The sequence below is a fragment of the Camelus ferus genome, chromosome 4 (assembly GCF_009834535.1).
Source record: "Camelus ferus isolate YT-003-E chromosome 4, BCGSAC_Cfer_1.0, whole genome shotgun sequence".
In the NCBI taxonomy this organism is placed as follows: domain Eukaryota; kingdom Metazoa; phylum Chordata; class Mammalia; order Artiodactyla; family Camelidae; genus Camelus; species Camelus ferus.
In genome coordinates this window covers 64193229-64211163 of record NC_045699.1, presented here as the reverse complement: position 1 = coordinate 64211163, position 17935 = coordinate 64193229, and the positions used below count along the sequence as shown (strand labels likewise).

General features: G+C 38.4%; 1 protein-coding gene across 1 annotated transcript; it reads right to left on the bottom strand.

Annotated features, from left to right (window-relative positions):
• Positions 1-4966: 4966 nt before the first annotated feature.
• Positions 4967-5951, bottom strand: LOC102511861 (olfactory receptor 1N2-like). The gene has a single exon (XM_014566591.2). The coding sequence runs from the start codon at positions 5921-5923 to the stop codon at positions 4967-4969; it is 957 nt and encodes a 318-aa protein (XP_014422077.2). The 5' UTR covers positions 5924-5951.
• Positions 5952-17935: the final 11984 nt, after the last annotated feature.

Sequence of the window (17935 nt, the reverse complement as noted above, 5' to 3'; positions counted from 1 at the left end):
GTTAGAGAAATAATCAGTTGGCATTCAGATTCCATTCTGACCTTGTTATAGGGTAACTTTCTATAGTTTATAGGCTGGAAAGAAGAAAGGAATACTTTCCCTAGACTCCTCTGCAGTTTGGGTCCTGGATGTGGATTCAGTTCTACAGAATAGACACACTTACGTGAAATATGGACAACTCAAATGAAGTGGAAGGCATTAAGACTGGTTTTTGTTGTGGGTTTTTTTTTTTTTTCTTTTTTGGCCGTTTCTACTGTCAGATGTCTTCATGGAGATTTTTTTATTTGAACGGAATTTCAACGTCCAGTGTGTATACAGATGCGGAGAGGCAGTTGATTTGGGAGTGGCAGCTGGAGCCCCCTTTTCAGTGTCTAGCCATCAGGTTACTGGGAGTCAACATGTAATTTTGATGGTGATTCCTGATCCTTGGGATGCAGCTGCCCTGATGTGCTCTTGAATTCAATAGTTCCAAAGGCCGTCTTCTGACTCCGCTTCTTCCCAATTGAGTAAGAGATAGAAGCACTCCATGTAGGTCAGATTACTATTGTTCTTAAGGTAATTCTTGGAGAGTCATCCTAGAGCCTGTGATTCTATAACACTTTCAATGGGTTTGTAAGCACCCAATTCCCTGAATTAACTTCACTTCTGCTTAAAATACCAAAGGTGGTTTCCTCTTCCTTACCCAGAACCTTGATAATAGAATAAATAACAACCTGTAGACTTAATCTTGAAATAATTATGACACCAGGCTCCTTATGTTCATGTGGATAGATAGAAAACTCCTTCAGTCCCACATGAAAACATCACAACTAATTTCTAATACAGAAGGAAAAATTGCTTTTATTTTTGAAATACTTAATTTTCTTTAAGAAGTTCTCAGCCTTTCTCCCTTGTGGCACAATATATAATAACCTAATTTAGTATCTGTTTGTTGGCAGCATGGAATTTTCTAGTAATTCTCTCATAAAGGGAAAGATTGATTTTATCTCCAGAACAAGTTCCAGGTAAGAAAAGTATAGGTATTGGCTAAAATAAGTCAATATTAAAAAATTCAAATATATTTAAATTCACGATTATTAAAGTAATATTTTAGTACAGAAAGTGTGGGAAATACAAGTTGGAAATGGACGTTGAAGAAAGAACACAATGATCAGGCACAATTCCTTCATCTTGGGAGAGCCACTCAATATTTTGGTGTACTCTGTTCAAGTTTTTTTTAAACTAAATATTATGAATAATGAATAATGAATTTAGAATGAATTCGGTAATAATGTTTCCTGTTAACATTATTCTGTGTTAAAAATACATAACCAAATACTGTACCTCAATAAATATAGACAAATAAATAAAACACATTATCAAGTAATTGGAAAGCCCACACAATAGTTCATCATATCAACATACCATTATTTAATTAACTAAGCTGTAGTGACTAAAATCTGAGTGGTTTCTGTTGCTCTTACAAGTAATACCGTTATATATAAAATCTTGACAATTTTTTTTTTTTGCTGTTTCATTGATCAAATTCCTGGTAATGAAAGAGTAGGTCACAGGGTACAAATATTTTCAGTGCTCATAATAAGAATGATCAACTCATTTCCTGGAAGTCTATGTCAATCTAATTCCCACCACCAGTAGCATTTGAGAGTATCTTCTTTACCTACCTCCGTACAGCATCATTTAGTATCATTTAAAATGCAATTTTATCTAGCAAAATGACAACCTACAGAATGGGAGAAAATTTTTGCAAAAGATGAAACTGACAAAGTCTTGATCTCCAGAATATATAAGCAGCTCATACGACTTAATAAGAAAAAACAAACAACCCAATCCAAAAATGGGCAGAAGACTTAAACAAGCAATTTTCCAAGGAAGAAATACAAATAATCAATAGGCACATGAAAAAATGCTCCATATCACTAATTATCAGAGAAATGCAAATCAAAACTACAATGAGGTATCACCTCACACCAGTCAGAATGGCCATCATTCAAAAGTCCACAAATGACAAATGCTGGAGAGGCTGTGGAGAAAAGGGAACCCTCTCACACTGCTGGTGGGAATGCAGGTTGGTGCAGCCACTGTGGAAAACAGTATGGAGATTCCTCAAAAGACTAGGAATAGCCTTACCATATGACCCAGTCATCCTGCTCCTGGGCATATATCCAGAAGGAACCCTACTTCAAAATGACACCTGCACCCCAATGTTCATAGCAGCACTATTTACAATAGCCAAGACATGGAAACAGCCTAAATGTCCATCAACGGGTGACTGGATAAAGAAGAGGTGGTATATTCATACAATGGAATACTACTCAGCCATAAAAATGACAACATAATGTCATTTGCAGCAACATGGATGCTCCTGGAGAATGTCATTCTAAGTGAAGTAAGCCAGAAAGAGAAAGAAAAATACCATATGAGATTGCTCATATGTGGAATCTGGAAAAAAAAAAGAACATAAATACAAAACAGAAACAGACTCATAGACTTAGAATACAAACTTGTGGTTGCCAAGGGGGTGCGGGGTGGGAAGGAACAGACTGAGAGTTCGAAATTTGTAGATACTGACAGGCATATGTAGAATAGATAAACATGATTATACTGTATAGCACAGGGAAATATATACAAGATCTTGTGGTAGCTCACAGTGAAAAAGAATGTGACAATGAATATATGTATGTTCATGCATAACTGAAAAAGTGTGCTCTACACTGGGAATTGGCACAACATTGTAAATTGACTATAACTCAATAAAAAATGTGAAAAAATAAAATAAAATCAAATGCAATTTTATCTAACAGTAGTCTAAGATATAAATTAGGGATGGTATTACTTCCAAAAGTCTTTACATTATGATTCTGTGATATGTAAAGGATTATTTACATTCCCAAAATGCATTAGTTGTAATATCTATATCTATCTGTATCTCTGTCTATCTATCAATTTATCTGTCTATCTATCTATCATCTGTGTATCTATCTATATCCCATAGGATTTAGGGGGATTCTTAGATATGGTAAAAAGTCTCTAAACTTTCAGTTATAAGAGAAATATTTTTCCCACCAAAACATACTAAATATTGATTAGAGGTTTTAAAATGTGAAATGAAACACATACAACTTTTGGACAAAAAGGTAAGCACCAGTGACTTTTTGACTCATGAAGTCCTTATTTAGGATAAATATGTTTATCCCCTCTGATGAAACAGTACCCCTTTTACTTTCTAAGTCTCATAAGGGGCAGAAGAGGTTGAGGACATGACAAAAGGAGAAATGGATGAGGTATAACCATACTATATTCAGCAATATCCCGACACCTAAAATTTTCTGGACTCAGGACTATCCTATCCATTTGAGATTGATTTGGTCAGAAAAGTTCACCTTTGAAAGTATAAATAGTCCTGTGGAAGAATGAACCTTAGTCCCAAATCAAGTGCATGTTTTTTTAAAGGGATTTCATCATATTTAACTGAGAGCTCCAGGAATGAGAGTTTTGACAGAGATCACTACAGAGTCTATTGACAAGGGAATAGGCTGTAAGTATCCTGGTGTATCTGGGTGACTGGAGGGCAATGGTGGGGATAATTAGAGGTAGGGATTTTGTTCAGAAAAAAGAGAGATATTACCGACAAAGACAAAAGTTGTTTTTCTTTTTTTTTTTAACCTTTGCTTCTGTACTGGAAATTGCAGTGGTCAGGGACAAGTGACCCAGTTCAAGGCCAGGTGGTCTAGTCAGATTTCCCTAGTTGTCTCATTATTCCCACCCCTTATATTCCAAGGAAAAGGGACAGAGTGTGGAAAGGACAACAGCAAAGGGAAATGCATGCAGGTGCAATCTTCCTCCTTGAAAATCTTCTTCCTTTAACAAGATTTATTGTACAATGCATCAAAACATCACAGCCTCATTTTTGGAAAACTTGGTCCAGGATGAACTTGATCTTGAAACCTCGGAGAGCTCTGTTTAGATGTTTCTTTTTCACTCTGGGGTGACTTACTAATCATTGGAACATTTTTTGTGCCAACCCCCAAATTTTATTTGGGTTCTAAAGATATCTACAAGTTTTGAAACATGTAGAGATAAAAAGAAAACAATAACCTATAATAATACTGCTTAAAAAAAACAATATTAAGCTTTGTGACATCTTAGAACACCAATTTCCTCCAGACTACTTTTCATCAAATTATTGCCCTAAAAGTTCCAGTGCTCATTTGATTTATCATTTGTACTTTTTTTTTGTCATTTTCTATTTTAAGGTAAGGTTTATGAAAGAATTCAGAGAACAAATCATGCACTTACTACAAAACTGGTACACGGTAGCCACACATAAATGTTGAGTCTGTTTCATCCATCCATCACAACAGAAAGTAGTGTTCTTAAGTTAAAGAAATAAAATATCAAGGAAATACCATAAAATATATGTTAATTTAATTCTTATTCTCCTATTGTGTTCATTCAATATACATCACCATCTTCATAATGTTGTATAATACATATAGGATGGATATTGGAATTAAGCTTCCCTAGTTTGGGGACGTTATTTAACATTCTGAGTCAGAGTTTTTCACAAGCCTATCTCAAAGAACGGATATGGAGAACAATGAGGAACATAGTAAATGCTCATTAAATGTTTGTATTCACATCCCTTCACCTCATCCCATGGCCCCAAGGGCAGAATTACTTGGCTCCAGAGGGTACATGGAATATTTTAGCTCATGCTGGCTAATAACCTGGTTTAGAAATGAGGAGCGGGGTATGGTGTCCTTTTCTTAGTAATGGTTGCTTTACTGTGTTCAGGAGAGAGACTCAGAACATCTCACGCCACAGCTGAGTAAAGGAATGGAAATAGCCTTTTGTTACACCCCTCAGTGTTACCTGATAACCTTCCCCTAAAATCAGTCTGGGTGGTGAAATCACTGAAATGATGGAGGGCAGGGGCTGACTGGTATACCAGGATCGGGCATCACTATTCAGGTAAGAAGAGAGTCTTCCAACTGCCAAAGAGTTTACCCAAAGCCTCCTTCATGTCTTTGTTCCTCAAGCTGTAGATGAATGGGTTTAGCATGGGAATAATCACCATGTAGAGAATGGCAGCCCTGCTTTCCCTCTCTGCAGAGTGTGTTGATGGAGGAAGCAAATACACACCCATAAGAGACCCGTAGAAGAGCAGTACCACGGTGATGTGAGAACCACAGGTAGAGAAGGCCTTCCATCGCCCTCCAGGAGATGAGATGCCAAACACCGCCCAGGAAATGCAGACATAGGAGAGGATGATCAGCATGAGAGGAGCGGTGAGGAACAGCAGGCCCACGGTGATGATCATCAGCTCGTTAATGCGCGTATCTGAGCAGGCAAGCTTCAGTAGAGCACTGGGATCACAGTAGAAGTGGGGGATGGCCTTGTGGCCGCAGAAGGCCAATCGGGTCATCAACAGCGTGTGTATCAGTGCGGGACAGTTGGTTAGCACCCAGCACATGCCCAACATTTGTGCACAGAACTGGGGACTCATTGCTGTGTTGTAATGAAGTGGTAGGCAGACGGCCACATAGCGGTCATATGCCATCACAGCCAGAAGTAAGTTGTCCAGGCCACCAAATGTAAGGAGAAAATAGAGCTGTGCAAAGCACCCAGTAGAGGAGATGCTCTGGCTCTGAGTATGCATATTGGCCAACATTTTGGGGATTGAGGTAGAAGTAAAACAGGCATCGGTTAACGAAAGGTTGGCCAGAAAGAAGTACATGGGAGTATGGAGGTGAGGGTCAGAGATGATGGCCAGGATGATGAGCAGGTTCCCCATCACAGTGACCAGGTACATGCCCAGGAAGGTGACAAACAGGAGAGGTTGCTCCTCTGGCCGTTCAGAGAATCCTAGAAGGAGGAAGTCTGAAATAGCAGTTTGGTTCACCCGGTTTGGTTTTCCCATCCCCTGTAGTTCTTGTTATGTGTGGAGATAAAACCTTTCCATGGGTCACCGTTTAATCAATTCACACATAGCATCTGTGTAGCCAGAACTGTACTGAGAAAAGGAAAGAAAGACAGGAACTTGGCAATGAGAATCTCTGGATCTCACTGGGGATGTGAGAAAATATCCATGGGGCATTTAGAGACCATGCAAGAGAAGAGCCATGCAAATATGACCTGTGCTTTTTATGCTACAAGAGGGTCCTGAGAAGAGAGATCATTGTGACCAGAGAAGTCCGTGTAGGCTATTGGAGGAGGTGAGAATTAAGCATATCCTTGAGGGCAAGATTGGAAAAGTCATTTTTGCTTACTGAGTAAAAAGGAGGTGCATGGTCCCTCCTCCACCCCTCCCCACCACCCCCACACACAATAGGACAAGATAGTCACCTTTCTACTTATGTCCCCAATCCCTAGAATTTCACCCAAGCCATTCAGCTGCTGTCCTTATACCCTTGCCTGTCTGGGGGCTTTGGATCTGGGGGCTGAGGGCAATGACTGTGATGTCCCATTCTCCCCACAAACATGGCCGGGGTGCCACCTGTCTCTCTATCACTCTCTCTCTCTTAGCCCTGTCCTCTTGTCCTTTTGCTCCTCTGTACCTGGATTCACTCTGAGAACAGTTATTCCACCTGGTCTCTTGGACATAATCATTATCCATATGTTCCAGATACCTTGATGGCACTGTTTCGGTCTTCACAAGACTATGGAGTAGGTATTGTTGCCCTCCACACTTTGCAAATGGTGAAACTGAGTCCTAGAGATATCTGAGGTACTCAAGATCAGATAGTTAATGAATGCAGGTATGTCTGCCTAAAAGCTCTGTGACCCCACCCTACACCGGTACTCAAGCTCTGATTTTACTTTTCATCAGAGGGAAGAATCAGGAAAGGAATCGGGCTCTGGTTGCCGCGGCTTGAACGTAGCCACTCTCTTCTGTTCTCCCTGGATTTAGAGCCAGCTAGTGCGAGATGTCATTTCATGTTGGCCTTGGCCTTAGAAGTTTTGTGAAGATGCTGGTATGCCATTTGTTCTTTGGTTCATAGAGAAGCTTCTGACCCTAGGCAGACACTCAGATTATCTGCTGCAGAAACTTCTGCCTAGTCATTGGGCTAGGAAGGGAGTGGTGTGTGTCGTGTGTGTTGTGTGTGCATGTTTGTGTATGTGTGTCCTATCCCTTCCAGATTCTCACCTGTCAGTGTATGGATCAGTTTTAGGCATCTTCAAGTCCTCCGATTCTCTCTCCTGGGTGGTAAATTCACGATGAGGAACTCCTTGAATTTTCTGACTCGGTCAGTAAGGTTGGGGTCTATTGAGTTCAGGGGTCATTAGGAACAGCAGGAGTGTATGAACCATTTTTTCGGCTTTCTTAGGTCTGGGAAGACAGGAGTTTTTCTTAGGGTTTTAAAGGCTCCGAGGAACCATCCCCCAACGTGCTCATTAGAGCCAACCTCTGTGTCATTGTGCAGCCTGTTCTCCAGCCACCTCTGCCTGGTCCTGGGGGAATGGAGGGCTTCTCTTTCCCAGGGGGTCAGCTCTCAGATGTGGGTCTCCTGAATGTGACTCGGAAGCCTCTTGCTGGGATGCAATGCACTTCAGCCTGACCAGCTGGCCTCCTGGGAACTCCTGCCTATGCACTGGACAATTTGGTGCCTGTCTCCTGTCTTGGGTAAAACTGGGTTGAGGGAGACATCAGGAGCTTAAAATATGACCACTTCTGCTGGTGATTTCTCTAAACAGAGTATTCCTAATACAAAGCAATATTAACTACTATGTATAAAACAGATAAACAAGTTCATACTGTATAGCACAGGGAACCTTATTCAATATCTTGTAGTTATTTATGGTGAAAAAGGGATATGAAAACGAATATATGTTTGTTCATGTATGACTGAAGCCTTGTGCTGTACACCAGAAACTGACACAACATTGTAAACTTACTATACTTATATATGTGTATATATGTGTGTGTGTGTGTGTGTGTGTGTGTGTTTATATATAAAACAAAACAACTCCTGAAGTCCTAAACGCTCAGTGAAATGAGGCAGCCTGTATAGAACACACCAGTCATAACGTCTGATAGGTAACAGCTAAACATGCTGCATCTCCTCTGGTTTTGTTAATACTAGCTAGCACTTGTTGGACACTTTCATTATGTGGTCACAAGGAATACTCACCCCCAAGCTTTGGCTGCAGGAACTGTTATCATCCCCATTTTAAAGATGAGAACACTGAGGCCCAGTGAGGAAAATGACTTGACCAAGGTCATAAAACTACTAAATGGAGTAGGGGAGAATTCCAGCCTAGGTCTGCAGGACTCTAGGGTCCTTCTTTTTTTTTTTTTTTCAGGGAGAGATGGGGCAGGGTACAGCACAGGGAGATTGGGAAAGGGACAGAAGGAGACAATGGGACCTTGGAGAGAGCCCTTGAGAGGGAGGGTGGCACGAGGAAAAGAAGAAAGGATGGAGTGGCTAGAGTCCATGCTCTCAACCACCACACTCTGTTCCAGTATCACTGTTGCTTTTAATCATTAATAATTTCATAGATACAAAACAATCTCATTGTTCTAATGTCCATGTTATCAGTAAGATTGGTTATCAGTAAGACTGAATATTTCTTTCATCTAATTTTTAACCATGCGTTAATTATTCCTCAAATTATCCTGTTAATATATTTGTCTTTTTTTTTCTATGAGGGTGTTTTTAAGTGAATATTAAAAGTGATAAAACAAAATTGAAACATTTTATTCTGGGTGTTTTTGTGGGTCCTTGCCATTCCAATATGTATAGCAATTTTTTAAAATTATTTTTTGCAGTCAACATCAGCAAATATTTGACCTTGAGATTTTTTTTTCATTGCTTTTATACTAAAAAGTCCTTTCCATCTCATGGATCAGGGAAATTCCATCTAGTTATTTCTTTGAAATTTTAATAACTACAGTTAAATCTTTAATTTACTTGCAATTATGTTGTGGTATGGTGAGAGAAAAGGATCTAACTTTACTTTTAATTTTTCACACATAGCCGGTTTTATCAGTTCCACTTTTTAATAACTCATGCATTCTCCATGTGTTTGTTAGTTCTGAGTACCTATTCCTGGCCTTTCCACATTGCCTGGCTGTTCACATTATGGCAGCAGGCTTCTGAAACAGGGCATTTTTGAGAGCAAACAATCTAAGAGGTCAAGGTGGAAGTTACATGGAAATCCTAGACTCTCACTGTCACTGCCTTCTATAGGTCAGACAGTCACTAAAGCCAGGCCAGTGACTGAGGGAAGGAAGTTAAGCCCCATCTCTCCGTAGGAAGAACAGGAAAGAATTTGGGGCCCTCTGTAATTTACCATGGCCAGAACTCTTGCCGCAAATTATTTACATTCTTCCCACATTCGAAATAGATTCACTCCAGTAAGCCAGAAAAAGAAAGAAAAATACCATATGCTACCACTTATATGTGGAATCCAAAAAGACCCCAAAAAGACACAAATGAACTTATTTACAAAACAAAAACAGACTCACAGACATAGGAAACAAACTTATGGTTAGGAGTGGGGTTAGGGGGAAGGGGGTGGGAAGGGATAAATTGGGAGTTCGAGATTTGCAGATACTAACCACTATGTATAAAACAGATAAACAAGTTTCTACTGTATCGCACAGGGGACTATATTCAATATCTTGTAGTAACTTACAATGAAAAAGAATATGAAAAGGAATATATGTATGTATATGTATGACTAAAACATTATACTGCACACCAGATACTAACACAACATTGCAAACTGACTATAGTTCAATAAAAAATTTGGAAATTTTTAAAAAATGGATTCACTCCTTCCCCAAACCCATAATCTCATCCCACTGCAACATCAAACCAATATCCAAGATCTTGACATCTAAAGAAGGTCCTGATGAAAATGTGTTTCCTTAGATGCATCTCTCTGTGTGTTGTTCCTCTCAAACTGAAGACCTGGGAACTTAAGAGGAGGCAGACAGACGCACAAAGCTGTGTTTCCTTCACTCTCATTGCTGCTGATACCTACTGATGGATAAACCACACAGGAGAAGCTTATAAAGCAACCAGCCAACAGCCTGTCAGAGAGAGTGTGTACTCTAGAGCTCCGGCTTGCACCTCTCCATTCTCTGATCAAAGAATAAAACTTTCCTTTATTCTGAACTGAACTCAGTCTCCTTCTCCTGGCATGAGCAGCACGTGGCAGGAGGACCCTAGCTGGAGCCAATTCAAAAAGGTTGGTCACAGTAGTGATGAAAGTGTCCCTGACTCTGTTTCCAGGGGAAAAGCTTCCAGTGTTTCAGCACCGAGTCTGTGATGTCTTCTATAGAAATCCTCCATCAGATTAAGGATGGTCCCTTCTACTCCTAGTTTCCTATAGGTTTTTACAGCGAATGGATGTTGAAGTTTATCAAATGCTTTTTGTTGCATCTGTTGAAATTTTGAAATAATTATTCTCCTTTTTATTAAGGAAATGAATTTCACTGATTTTGAAATGATAAACTAACCTAGCTTCATGAAATAGACCCTTTGGTTCAGTGTAGTATGCTTTTTGTCTTTTCCTAGATTTAATTTTCAAATATTTTGTTTAGAATTTTGAAACTTGAAAGATTGGTCTTTGATTTTCCTTTCTTGTCATATACCTCTTAGATTTTGGCATTAGGGCTATGCTTGCCTCATAAAAACAGTTACAAACTTTTTCCTCTTTTACTATTCTGGTGAAGAGTTTGTGTCAGACTGTAGTTATTTCTTCCTTAAATATTTGGAAGAACCCATCAGTGAAATCTTCTGAGACTTGATAGTCCCTTGGGGACCATTGATAATGGATTCAATTTCTTTAGTAGATATCAAACTACTCAGATTTTCTCTTCTTTTGTCTGTATTAATATAGTTTTATTTTTGAAGCATTTGTCCATTTTATTCAAATGTGAAATTTATTAGCTTCCTCACATTGTCTTTATATTTAAAAAAACTGAAGGGTTGTGAAAAACACAAATAATACCTGTAAAAGTTAATAAATGTTTACATGTGCATATATTCATGTACCACTGTACAGATAAAAACATAGGACATTTCCATCACCCCAGTTTTCCTCAATATTACCCCAATGGTAAACTGTACCCTTGCATTTATTTATTATATTAAATTAATTTCAGCACCTACCCAGAAATAAAAATCCTAGCTTAGATGGTTTCACTGTTTAATTCTCTCAATCATTTAAAGAAAAATTAAAATTAACCTTAGACCAATGCTATAGAAAGTAGACAAAAAGGGAACAGTTAATTCATTTTATGAAGCTAGAAAAAGTTGACAAAAAGAAAATTACCTTTATAACTACCCAAATTTGTTCCAGTTAACTATCACTGTGTAACAGACATCCCCCAAATTTAGTGGCTTTAATGACAATTACATTTATTTTGCTCATCTTCAGTTTGATCAGTTTGGTTTAAATGGCTCTTCTCTGCTCCATGTAATGTCAGCTTGTTGGGTAGGAGGCTGCAGACTGGACTATCTATATACTTGTTCACTCACAGGTCTGGTGGTAAATGCTGAGTGTTGGCTGGGACCTTAACTGGGACAGTTAACTGGAACACCTATATGTCATTTCTCTGTGTAGTTTAGACTTTCTCATGACATGATGTCTGGGTTCTAAGGTCAAGGTTCCAGATGTTCAGCCACAGCAATCAGGCAAGAGAGAGAAATAAAAGGGATCCAAATTGGAAAAGAAGGGGTAAAAGTGTCACTATATGCCAACGACATGTTACTATATATAGAAAACCCTAAAAGGTCCACACAAAAACTACTAGAGCTGATCGAAGAATTCAGCAAGGCAGCAGGTTACAAGATTAACGTTCAAAAATCAGTTGCATTTCTTTATACTAATGATGAATCAGCAGAAAAAGAAAGTAAAGAAACAATCCCCTTTAAAACAGCACCCAAAGTAATAAAATACCTAGGAATAAATCTAACCAAGGAGGTGAAAGGATTATACACAGAAAACTATAAACCATTGATGAAGGAAATTAAAGAAGACTTTAAAAAATGGAAAGATATTCCATGCTCTTGGATTGGAAGAATCAATATTGTTAAGATGGTCACACTGCCCAAGGCAATCTACAGATTTAATGCAATCCCTATCCAATTACCCAGGACATAGTTCACAGAACTAGAACAAATCATAATAAAATTTATATGGAACCATCAAAGACCTAGAATTGCCAAAGCATTACTGAAGAGAAAGAAAGAGGCTGGAGGAATAACTCTCCCAGACTTCAGACAATACTATAGAGCTACAGTCATCAAGAAAGCATGGTATTGGTACAAAAACAGACATATAGACCAATGGAACAGAATAGAGAGCCCAGAAATGAAACCACAAAATTTTGGTCAACTCATCTTCGACAAAGGAGGCAAGAATATACATTGGAATAAAGACAGTCTCTTCAGCAAATGGTGCTGGGAAAACTGGACAGCGCATGTAAAACAATGAAGCTAGAACACTCCCTTACACCATACACAAAAATCGACTCAAAATGGATCAAAGACTTAAACATAAGACAAGATACAATAAACCTCCTAGAGGAAAATATAGGCAAAACATTATCTGACATACATCTCAAAAATTTTCTCCTAGAAGAAATAAATGCAAGAATAAACAAATGGGACCTAATGAAACTTACAAGCTTCTGCACAGCAAAGGAAACCAGAAGTAAAACAAGAAGACAACCTACGGAATGGGAGAAAATTTTTGCAAATGAAACCGACAAAGGCTTATCTCCAGAATATATAAGCAGCTCATACGACTCAATAAGAAAAAAATAAACAACCCAATCCAAAAATGGGCAGAAGACCTAAACAAGCAATTCTCCAAGGAAGACATACAAATGATCAAAAAGCACATGAAAAAATGCTCAATATCACTAATTATCAGAGAAATGCAAATCAAAACTACAATTAGGTATCACCTTACACCAGTCAGAATGGCCGTCATTCAAAAATCCACAAATGACAAATGCTGGAGAGGCTGTGGAGAAAGGGGAACCCTCCTACACTGCTGGTGGGAATGCAGTTTGGTGCAGCCACTATGGAAAACAGTGTGGAGATTCCTCAAAACACTAGGAATAGACTTACCATATGACCCAGGAATCCCACTCCTGGGCTTGTATCCAGAAGGAAATCTACTTCAGGATGACACCTGCACCCCAATGTTCATAGCAGCACTATTTACAATAGCCAAAACATGGAAACAGCCTAAATGTCCATCAACAGGTGACTGGATAAAGAAATGGTGGTATATTTATACAATGGAATACTACTCAGCCATAAAAACTGACAACATAATGCCATTTAGAGCAACATGGATGTTCCTGGAGAATGTCATTCTAAGTGAAGCAAGCCAGAAAGAGAAAAAAAATACCATATGAGATCGCTCATATGTGGAATCTAAAAAACAAAAACAAAAACAAAAACAAAAAACAGAGCGTAAATACAAAACAGAAATAGACTCATAGACATAGAATACAAACTTGTGGTTGCCAAGGGGGCGGAGGGTGGGAAGGGATAGACAGGATTTCAAAATTGTAGAATAGATAAACAAGATTATACTGTATAGCACAGGGAAATACACACAAAATCTTATGGTAGCTCACAGAGAAAAAAATGTGACAATGAATATATATATGTTCATGTATAACTGAAAAATCACGCTGAACACTGGAATTTGACACAACATTGTAAAATGATTATAAATCAATAAAAAATGTTTAAAGAAAAAGGTTCCAGATGTTCAACATCATTAGTTATCAAATGCAAATTAAAACTACAATTTAATATTGATACATTCCTTCTTGAATGGTGAAAGTTAAAAATACCAAGTGACTGGAACTCTCATATAGTGCTGAAGGAATGTAAAATTGTACAACTGCTTTGGAAAACTGGAAGTTTCTTATAAAGTTAAACATACACTCATTATATAAAACATATTCCACCCAAAGACTTGTATTTGGCAGTTCATAGCTGCTTTATGCATAATGACCAAAAAGTAGTTACAGCCAAAATGTCCATCAATGGTGAAGGCATAAACAAATCATGGTATATTAATACAATAGAATACTACTCACTAATGAAAACATAAATTATTGATTTTTGCCACAACATGGATGAATCTCTAACATTTTGTGCTGAGTGGGAGAAACCAGATACAGTAGTTAAGATGCCATTTATTTGATTCTCTGGAAAAGGCAAATCTAACCTATAATGGCAGAATTCAGGTTGCTGGCTGCATGAGACTGGGAATGGGAGAGGGGGTTGGTTGGGATGTGGATACAATGGAACTTTAGGGGATGATGAAAATACTCTATGTCTAGATTGTGGTAGTGTTTGCACAGGTATATAAATTTGTAGTACTCTGAAATGTGCACATTAAAAGGGTGCATTTAATTTTATGTCAATTATACTTCAATAATTTTAAAATAAGATAGATTTGAAAATAAGATAGATTAAAGATCAAACTCTATACATAGAGTTATGGATAGATGGATGAGTTAAAGTAAGCATAATAAAATGTTAGAGTTTAAATCAAGGTGGATAGTATTAAAAAAGTTCACTGTAGAATTCTTTCAACTTTGTTATGTTTGAAAATGTCTGTAGTAAAACGTTAGGGAAAAAGACTGATGCTACTAGTTATATTGAGAATATATAGCAACTGGAACTCTCAATTATCTTACGTGGGCGTGTCAATTGTATAAATGTTTTGGAAAAGAGTTTGTCTACATATAAAAAAGCCAAATATTGCTTCCTCTATTACCCAGAAATATCTCTTCTAGGTGTGTATCTGAGAGAAATAAGTGAATATGGCCACAAAAGGCATGTTTAATGATGCTCCTACCAGCTTACTCGTAAGGACCAAAGTTGAAAGCAATCCATGTCTAACAAGAGAGAAATGAATGGGTAATCTGGCTGGGAAACCTTTTTTGAGGAAAGCCAATGCCAGTATTCTTTCCTGCTCAGCTAGTTGGACTCCAAAGAAAATTTTTATAATATTCTGCATTTGTGAAAGAGGTCTGGCAGCAAAACCCAGATAAAGGGCTGTGGGTTTCACCACTCAGCATTTTTTTCTTTTTTCTTTTCTTTTCTTTTTATTTAACTGAAGTATGGTCAATTACAATGTGTCAATTTCTGGTGTACAGCACAATGTCCCAGTCATGCATATATAAATAAATGTTCATTTTCATACTTTTTCATTAAAGGTTATTACAAGATATTGAATAGTTCCCTGTGCTATACAGGAGAAATTTGTATTTTTTATATCTATTTTTATATATAGTGGCTAACATGTGCAAATCTCAAACTCCCAAATTTATCCCTTCCCACTCACTTTTCCTTGGTAATCATAAGATTGTTTACTATGTCTGTGAGTCCACCACTGAGCATTAATGTTATATATAGTCATCTAATCCCCCTGTTTTTTTATATGAGTCACTAATCTGAACTGCACATGGCAACGTCTGGTCCCAACATTCTCCAGAAAGTTAACTTTCCAATTTCTGCTAGGATAGGACAGTATTCCCATAGTGAGGAGTGAAAACTAGAATCTAGGGGTTCGACTTCTTCCGAAATAGCTATCACCTCTTAGTTTATTTCCCATTCACTCTCAGATCCAGAGGCACTCAGAGCTTCCAGTTTCTGGGCCTTTTGTAGATTCTTCAATATTGACAAGATTTGATTCTTTTGTTTTATCTACTGCCAGTTTAGTATTCAGCTTTTCCATGTCTGTTAACGCATTTACCACTATCAAAGAAAAATTGCACCACATGGAGTTAAATGAGCAAGGAAGACTTTAATCAAGACTACTGTAATAGGGGAGAGAAACTGAACTCAACTCTGCTGAAACAAAAGGCAGGGTGTGGTTCTAAAAGCTGGAGTTAGATAGTGGAAAAGTACTGGAGGATGTTATAAAGAAGGTAGGTCAATGGTATAGGGCATCTGTGTTTGCTAATTGGCCTCTAATGAAGTTAGGCTCCTACTTTCACAGAGACTGAGGAGACAGGGGTTCTATCTTTCCTGATGATTACATTTCAAAGGGATGGTTCCCAGGACCTTGAGAAAACATCCCTAGGTTGGAAGAACTAGGTTGTAACTGGCAAGAGCCTAGGAGAAGATTTACATCCCAAAGAGGAAAATAAAGAATTTTACAATGCAATTTTTCTAAAGTAGATGTTCAAAAAAAAAAAAAACACATTGAGATCAGCAGCCAATAATCAGGAAAAGACTGTCTAACATTTAGTCAAGTTGAGGGCAGTGAGAACATCTTGATCACCGCTCACTCATCCGTCTGCTTTCCAACTTCCGGAATTTACTATTGTTTGCTTTCCACGCTTCTGGGTCCTTGTGGGTTTTATGCTTTTCCAAAAAATCACTTTGCTTTTAGTAGTTTTGGAGATGGAAAGGTGATTTTAATTTAACCTCTTTAACCAGAAGCTTGAGAATTTTTTAAGAAACGCATGTCATATGCCACTAAACTGTATATGTAGATATTGGAAGTTCCTGGATTTCTTTAAAGAAAGAGCTTAGGGACAGGAATCTTGTTGCAAGAGGGCAGCTAGGAGATCTATTTACATAGAAAATGAATTTTCGCCGTAGGCCATGGTTAAAAATCAATACAAATAGCATAGCTCCTGAATGTTTCTGTTTATCAAGAGAAAGAAGTAAAGCTTCCAAAAATTTTAATGAAGCCAGCACTGTACTAATTTGGTCTGCTACATGAGATACAGAGGCAAAAAAAAAATGGGGCTATTATGACAATTAGCTCTAACTAGGCTCTAGGGAACCCTTTACCGCGACTCCCTGTCGGTATATGCCCAAAGTACAGCCCTGTTCAGCCTCCTCCTGGTATTAGCCTGATGAGCCAGCTCCCTGTTTCCAAGTCACTTGTTCAGGCTTCAAAATAAAAATATAAAATACTTCAAAATTCCTGGAGACCTGGGTTGAGTGGTATCAGGGTACCACGTGCCCCAGATCATTTTAAATACTCAGTGCAGACACTTTTCTTTCTGATCTTCTCTGTTCCAGCTGGAAAAGGTAACTATGATTACCCCAACTTCCCCTTCAGACCTAGCCCTCACTTGGCTTTGTAATCCTTTGTTGATCTCTTGGGCTCCTCACTGGGAATCCTAGTCTCACTTTCTCTTGCTCCCTTCCCCCTCAAACTTACATCCGTTTAGTTATCTGACTTATGCTTCTGCCTATTTGCCACCTGTATTTATTATTCTTGACCCTGAATCCTGATTCCACGTAATCTCATCACAAAGGTTGGCAGGAAGAATCTGAGCTCTTCCCTCGTTCTTCCCAAATGAAAGACATCTACAGTGACTTCTCAGTAAGCAGGGTAGCAGTGAGAAGAGAAATTTGAGACACACAGTTGCAGGCTAGCAGGTCGTGCCTTTGGAATCATCTCTCCATCATGTCCAAGCCAGCTCTTAGCTGTTGGCAGACACAGTAGGTGAAGAAGCAGCAGAAGTAAGTAAAGGGACCTTATCAGCCAAGATGACAGAGGCAGAGATTGCCCCAAGGTTCTGGAAGCACCTCATTGCTGTCTCTAGGGCTACACAGTTTTCTGAGGCTATAGTCAGGATGAAGGATGAGAAACTCTTTAAGAGAAAGAAGAACCAAGGGATAAGGCAAGAGATAGTAGCATAAGACTCTTACGTAGAGAAGAAAAAAGGACAAAGGTTAAAAGCTGGGCTTACAATAGAAAGTTCTGAACCTTTTTTTTTTTTTTTTGAGAATTTGGAAAATATTTTGATGTCAACTGGTCGGTTCCACAGACTGAGGGACACTATAGGAATAGACTGATCAAGGCATTACATGCAAAAGAGATAATGAAAGAGATGCAGCTCTGTCCTAAAATACTTTAGTACCCTTGAGAGGCTAAATGGAAAAAAACAGACTTTATTTCTGAAGGCAGGATCTGC

Coding starts and splice junctions, on each gene's coding strand:
- LOC102511861 (XM_014566591.2), bottom strand. CDS start 5,923: ATGGGAAAACCAAACCGGGTGAACCAAACTGCTATTTCAGACTTCCTC.